This window comes from Carlito syrichta, unplaced genomic scaffold (assembly GCF_000164805.1).
Source record: "Carlito syrichta isolate Samal-C Ts95f unplaced genomic scaffold, Tarsius_syrichta-2.0.1 Scaffold314326, whole genome shotgun sequence".
Classification (NCBI taxonomy): domain Eukaryota; kingdom Metazoa; phylum Chordata; class Mammalia; order Primates; family Tarsiidae; genus Carlito; species Carlito syrichta.
Genome location: NW_007258422.1, coordinates 152991 through 160403, shown reverse-complemented (window position 1 = coordinate 160403; position 7413 = coordinate 152991). Strand labels below are relative to the sequence as shown.

The following is a 7413-nucleotide window of genomic DNA, read 5'->3' as shown; positions in this document are numbered from 1 at the left end:
TCTTGGGCCGGGCTCGGTGGCTCAGCCTGTAATCCCAGCGCTTTGGGAGGTCGAGGTGAGTGGATTGCCTGAGCCCGTGGGTTCGAGACCTGCCCGGGCAACTTGGTGAGACCTCATCTCTACAATAAATCAAAAATTAGCTGGGTGTGGTAGCGTGCACCTGTAGTTCTAGCTACTTGGAAGGCTGAGGTGGAAGGATCACAGGAACCCAGCAGGTCGAGGCTGCCGTGGCCGTGTGTGTGCCACTGCACTCCAATCTGGGCGAGGGAGTGAGATTCCGACTCAAAAAAAAAAAAAAAACAAACCAACGTCTTGGACTGTGAACAATAAAAACCTATGATTAGACACAGGAGGTTTGCTATTGGGCCCTGTTTTTTATACTGGAGTAAATTAAATTGTGTGTTTTCAGGTATATGGGACAGGTTGCTCATCAACTCCCATCCTAATTCCAGAAAGACCTCCACTCTTCAAACAGTTCGGATAGAGAGGAGTCCCTGTAAGTACACCTCTGTAATCTTTCTAATGCTAACTCCTGCTTAATCTGTTACTTTGGTGGAATAATCTCTGACTTCATGGTTAGGTATCAAACCAGAGTCCAGGGGAGCACGTTTTACTTGGGATTTTTACATTGTAATGTCAGTGCACAAGGATAGAATTTCTTACATTATCCTCCTGCCTTCAAAGGGTAACTTGTAAAATTTGCTTGTGATAGTCGGGCATGGTGGTGCGTGCCTGTAGTTCCAGCTACTTGGAAGGCTGAGGCAGAAGGATTGCCTGAGCCCAGCAGGTGGAGGCTGCAGTGGCCAGGAGCGTGCCACTGCCCTCCAGCCTGGGCAACAGTGAGACTCCAACTCAAAAAAAAAAAAAAGAAAAAGAAAATTGCTTGTGGGATAAATTTTTGGAGGTCAAAAACAATTGTTAATCTCAATGAGAAATTATTTTAGAGGTTGCTAACCCCCAAACTTAATATACATGTATGGAAAAACACTTCCACATCCCACTGAATTGTAAACAATTATTTAAATGATAAATGTTACTTACAGCACAACATAACAAGGCCAGTTTCCTTTAATAATTCATGTAATACTCAACATTCTCTGAGGCTGGGTGTTGTGACTCAAACCTGTCATCCCGCACTTTGGGAGGCTGAGGGGAGAGGATTAACTGAGTCTAGGGGTTCTAAACCAGCCTGGGCTACTTGGTGAGACCTCATCTCTACAATAAGTAAGAAAATTAGCCAGGCATGGTAGCATGTGCCTGTAGTTCTAGCTACTTGGAAGGCTGAGGTGGAAGGATCGCCTGAACCCAGCAGGTTGAGGCTGCAGTGGTTGTGAGCATGCCACTGCATTCCAGCCTGGGCGAGAAAATTATATATATATTATTCTATGATGTTACTGTACTGCACATTCATAAGTAGGTTCCATGCTCAGACTTTGTTTATATGGCATTCATGTAATACTCAACATCTGTGTAATTCATTCTTAATGCCAAAAAAAGAAGACAAGTATCCAATAAAAAGCATGAAGATAATCATCACACCAATAAGGTAAGAAATCATTAGTACTCTGAAAGAGGAATTTTTTTTTTTTTTTAGTTGGAGCCTCACTATCATCCAGGCTGGAGTACTCAAGGACACACTCAAGGTCACCACAGCCTCCACCTCCTGGGCTCAGGCGATCCTTCCACCTCAACCTTCCCAGTAGCTGGAACTATAGGTGTGTGCTACCACGCCCAGCTAATTTTTCTTGATTTATTGTAGAGACGAGGTCTCACCAAGTTGCTCAAGCTGGGCTCGAACCCATGAGCTCAAGCAGTCCTCTCGTCTTGGCCTCCCAAAGTGCTGGGATTACAGGCTTGAGCCACCATACCCGGCTGAAAGGGGAATTTAACCATAGCATGTACTAAATCTACAGCAGCTAGAATGACTGCATGGTGGTTCTTCATTCAAATATAAATTTGTGTGGATGTAGATTTTCATTCTAGGGTTTACATACCTAGGAATAGAATTGCTGGGTTTATGGAAGGTGTAGGTTTGGTGGATTTTTTTGTTGTTTTTTTTTAATATGAAGAAGAAATTTCCAAACTATTTTCCAAGTGGATATACCGTTTGTATGGCTTGGAGAGTGTAGTTGCTTCACATTCTCACCACCGTGTGGTATGCTCTGTCTTTTTAATTTTAGCTATTCTAGTGTGTCTGTGGTATTGTCACATTATGATTTTAATTTGTTTTTCTCTAATGACTAATAATGCTAAACATCTCATGTGTCACTGTTTGTATGTGTTTGGTGAAGTGTATGTTAAAATCTTCAGCTCAACTGATAATTGTCTTACAGCTCCCTCTCCAGCTTGTTTTGTGAACAATTTAACCTAATTAACTCTTGTGACCTTTGTGGCACGGACCCCATCAACATGGCCGCAGTCAAGTGACTAGCCCACTCATCTGTCTGCTGTCCATTAGTTAACATCAGTACCTGTGCCCACCTGTCCCCCTTGTGATGACATGGAACAGGCCACCACCCAGTCACCTTAACAACCTGCCCTCTCAAGGGGAAGGTTTATGTTTTTAGTTTTTTGAGTTGGAGTCTCACTCTGTCGCCCAGACTGGAGTGCAGTGGCCGCTCCCGGCCACTGTAACCTTGACCTGCTGGGCTCTGGTGATCCTTCCGCCTCAGCCTTCCAAGTAGCTGGAACGGCAGGCGCGCTCTACCACGCCCGGCTAATTTTTGATTTATTGTAGAGATGAGGTCTCACCAAGTTACCCAGGCGGGTCTCAAACCCGCAGGCTCAGGCAATCCACTCACCTCAGCCTCCCAAAGGCGCAGAATTACAGGCTGAGCCACCAAGCCCGGCTTCAAGGGGAAGGTTTAAAAGCATTTGACCGCAAGCAACTATTTGTCATTGCTTTGTTGAACTCTGGATGCGGCTCTTTGAGCTGTGGCTGCCATGTTTCCTAGCTTTGGCTCTGTCTCCTACCTTGGAAAGGTGAATCTCCTCTTTCTCTCTCATTTACTTTCTAAATAACCTATATTTCCCAATCTAAAAACAAAAACAAAAAAAACTTCAGCTCATTAAAAAATCAGGTTTTTGGCTGGACTCAGTGATTCAGCCTGTAATCCCAGCACTTTGGGAGGCTGAGGTGAGTCCACGGGTTCAAGAGCCTAGGCAACTTGGTGAGACCTTGTCTCTACAATAAATTTTTAAATATTGACTGGGCGTGGTAGTGCACGCCTATAGTTCTGGCTACTTGGAAGACTGAGGCGGAAGGATCACTGGAACCCAGCAGATCAATGCTGGCATAACCATGAGTGTGACACTGCACTCCAACCTGGGCAAGAATGAGACTCCAACTCAAAAAAAAAAGGGAAATCAGATTTCTTATTGTAAACACCATTCCTTAGTGCAATTCTGCTGGTGATGAATTTACCAGCCTTTATGTGTCCATGAAAGTCTTGATTTTGCTTTCAGTTTTTGAAAGATGTTTTTAATGGATACAGATTTCTTTGCATTTTTCCCCACCCAGTACTTTAGAGATTTTGCTGTACTTTATTTTCCTGGCATTGTTTATGATGCCAGTGTGTTGTTCTGTGTTGTGAATATGGTATTTCTCTGGCTGCCTTTAAGATTTTCTTCTTCTTCACTGCTTTTTACTAATTTGATGGTGATGTGCCCTTTAGCTTTCTTTGTGACTTTGGTGTTTGTTGAATTTAGTGGATCTGTGGGTTTATAATTCTTATCAAATTTGAGAATTTTCCGTCATTTTTTTCTTCAAAGATTATTTGTGTTCCTCCTCCTCTTTCACATTTCCTGAGAAAACTCCAGTTGCACTTAATTTTTCCAACTGAAGCTGTCCTACAGCTCACTGATGTTTGTTTGTTTGTTTTGGTCTTACTTTTTGTAATACTGTTGGATAATTTCTATTGCAGTGTCTTCAAGTTTGCTGATCTTCTATATTGTCTGATCTACTTTTAATCCCATCAAATGTATTTTTCAAGGTAGATACAGTTTCCATCTCTAGAAGTTTGATACTTTTTATATTTTTCATTTTTTTCTTATCAAATTTGTGCTTTGCTTTGCTTTGTTGATCATATGGAGTGTATTTATAATAGCTGTTTTAGCATTCCTTTTTTTTGAGTCAGAGTCTCACTCTGTCACCCAGACTGGAGTGCAGTGGCACACTCATGGCCACCCCAGCGTCAACCTGCTGGGCTCCGGTGATCCTTCTGCCTTAGCCTTCCAAGTAACCAGAACTATAGGCGGGCGTTACCATACTCAGCTAATTTTTAAAATTTATTTATATTTATTTTATTTTATTTTTTTGAGTTGTAGTCTCACTCTGTTGCCCAGACTGGAGTGCAGTGGTACGCTCCCGGTTACTGCAGCCTCAACATGCTGGGCTCCAGCGATCCTTCCACCTCAGCCTTCCAAGTAGCAGGAACTACAGGTGTGCGCTACCACGCCCGGCTAGTTTTTGATTTATTGTAGAGACGAGGTCTCGCCAAGTTGTCCAGATGGGTTTCAAACCCGCAGGCTGAGGCAATCCACGCGCCTCGGCCTCCCAAAGTTCTGGGATTACAGGCTGAGCCACTGAGCCCGGCTTAATGTTTTTTTTTTAAATGTATTATAGAGATGAGGGCTCACCAAGTTGCTCAGGCTGGTCTTGAACCTGTGGGCCCAGGCAGTCCACTTGCCTTGGCCTCCCAAAATGCTGGGATTATAGGTTGAGCCACTGAGCCTGGCTTAACATTCTTATTGCTGATTCTATCATCTGTGTCATTTCTGGATCTATTTCCATTCTGACTCTTTTTTTTTTTTTTGAGTTGGAGTCTCACTCTGTCGCCTAGACTGGAGTGCAGTGGCCACTCCTGGCCACCGCAGCCTCGACCTGCTGGGCTCCAGCGATCCTTCCGCCTCAGCCTTCCAAGTAGCTGGAGCTGTAGGCGCGCGCTGCCACGCCCAGCTGATTTTTTGATTTATTGTAGAGATGAGGTCTTGCCAAGTTGCCCAAGCGGATCTCAAACCCGCAGGATCAGGCAATCCACTCACCTCAGCCTCCCAAAGTGCGGGATTACAGGCTGAGCCACCGAGCCCGGCCCATTGATGAGGATAGTTTTTGTTTATTTGTAAGTTTGGTAATTTTTTATTGGATGCTGGACATTTTGAATTTTATACTGTTGTATGATGAATTTTGTTTATTTAATTTAGAAGAACTACAGCTGGACTAGCCTCAGGGTTTAGCTTTGCTCTCCTAGGGTACCACAGGAATATTTGGCTTCTCAGAGTCATGGTTCAGGCCTCACATATTGGTACTTATTTTGCTCTACTTGATTTGTTAGTTGAAAACAAAAGCAGAACCAGGTCCTCTATCTGTGACAATAGATTTAAATCTTCAGATGTAGAAATACCTTTATTTTTATCAGTAATTTATGTTACTATATATCTGAGGGAGATAAGAGCCAACATTGACTAGTTAGTGTGTGCTAGACATTGTGTGGGGCTTTGTATGTGTACGTGCTTCCATGGAGTCCTTCTAGCAGCTTTATTTTACAATTAAAGTTAATTTACGGGTTCGTGACCCACCTGGGCAACTTGGTGAGACCTCATCTCTACAATAAATCAAAAATTAGCCAGGTCTATAATTCTGACTACTTGGAAGGCTGAGGCGGAAGGATTGCCGGAGCCCAGCAGGTCGAGGCTGCAGTGGCCGGGAGTGGCCACTGCACTCCAGTCTGGGCAACAGAGTGAGACTCCGACTCAAAAAAAAAAAAACCAGTTAATTTACTTGAACTATTTTACCACTACTTTTTTTTCTTCTTCCATACTCTGGATGTTTTAGTCAAGTGTTATATACCATAGCAATACCTTAACAAGTTTTGAGAGTCAGTTATGTGCATAGTTATTTGCTGGGCCTCTTTTGAGAGAAAGAAATTAAATATCCCTTGTTTGTTCACTCCTCTGTACTTAGCACAGTGACTGGTAATCATCACCCCTTTTTTATAGATTAGTAAGCTGAGGTTTAGAGTGGTAAAATTAAATGTATTAATTAGGACTCTTGGTTGCAGCTGACTAAAATCCAGCTCAGATTGCCTTAAGCAAGAAGGAAAAGAAAAAAATTTTGTTGACTCATTGTATTGGGGAAAAAACCCCAGGGTCAATGATTTCTGGTACATCTGGATTCAGGTGCTCAGTGTCATCAGACATCTGCCTGTTTCTCTTAGCTCTACTTTCCTGGGTGTTGGCCTAATCTAGAGCACGCTTTTTCCCCAGGTATGGCAAGTTGGCTGGTGTATCAGCAGCTTCAAGCTTGCATTCAGCTCGCACAGTCTTTCACTCAGGAAGATTTCTCTCTCAACAGTTCAAACAAAAGGCCCTCAGTGATTGCCTTTTGGTTCAACTAGAGCAGTGTATCACTGTGTATACCACTGAAACAGTTGACGGTGACCAAGGTTGTGGAATATGTAGGTGTGTTTGGGATGAGGGACAAGACTGACCCAAGCTCAAAGGAAAGTCAGGGTTATTATCAGGAGAAGAAAAACAGGTGTTGGGCAGGCAGAAACAAACACTACTAAATTAGCTTGCCCGAAGTAATGCAAATAGTAACAGGTGAAACTGGGATTCTGTAAATAACCTAGTCAGTCTTACTGTAAAGCCTCAGAACCTGGTGCTTTTGACTGTTAAGTCATACTGCCTCCTACTCAGTTACGATGTGTTGAATGCCATCTTTCTAGGAGTTTTCAGTTCTGGGGATATATGAGAAACATTAAAACATTTAACTGCTGAGTTGTGTAGTCTCATTAATTTATTCAAAAGAAGATGGAGAGTTTTTTGGGTTTTTTTTTTTTTTTTTTTTATTGTAGAGATGAGGTTTCACCAAATTGCTCAGGCTGGTCTCAAACCCGCGGGCTCAGGTAATCTTCTCAATTTAGCCTCCCAAAGTGCTGCGATTATAGGTGTGAGCCACCACGCCCGGCCTAAAGTGGAGGGTTTTAAAAAGAAGGAACTTGAAAGATTTCTTATAATGGTTATTACTACTGCTATTCAATTCAAAAGGGGAGTTTTATAGGAAGTACTCGATTTTAAAATTTACTAGTCTAAATGTTGATATAATATAATTTCTCTCCACAGTATTGGACCAAGTACAGACCTTCCTCCCACAGATGGCACAGGCAAATGAAAAGCTAAGAAAAGACATGGCATCTGCACCACCTGGTCGTTTCAACATTGAAAATATTGATGGGACTCTTGATAAAGTTATTCAAATGGTAATTGTGTTTTCTTTTTTTTTTTTTTTTTTTTGAGTTGGAGTCTCACTCTGTGCCCAGACTGGAGTGCAGTGGGCGCTCCTGGCCACCGCAGCCTCGACCTGCTGGGCGCCGACGATCCTTCCGCCTCAGCCTTCCGAGTAGCCGGAATTAC

General features: G+C 42.9%; 1 protein-coding gene across 1 annotated transcript in view; it reads left to right on the top strand.

Moving 5' to 3' along the window:
• The window catches only part of CUNH12orf45 (chromosome unknown C12orf45 homolog), an 11940-nt gene that overhangs the window by 1919 nt on the left and 2608 nt on the right, over nucleotides 1-7413 (top strand). The window contains exons 2-4 of the mRNA XM_021719220.1: nucleotides 244-269; nucleotides 410-496; nucleotides 7123-7259. Of these exons, the coding sequence (XP_021574895.1) occupies nucleotides 244-269; nucleotides 410-496; nucleotides 7123-7259 (250 nt within the window). The remainder of the gene's footprint in view (nucleotides 1-243; nucleotides 270-409; nucleotides 497-7122; nucleotides 7260-7413) is intronic.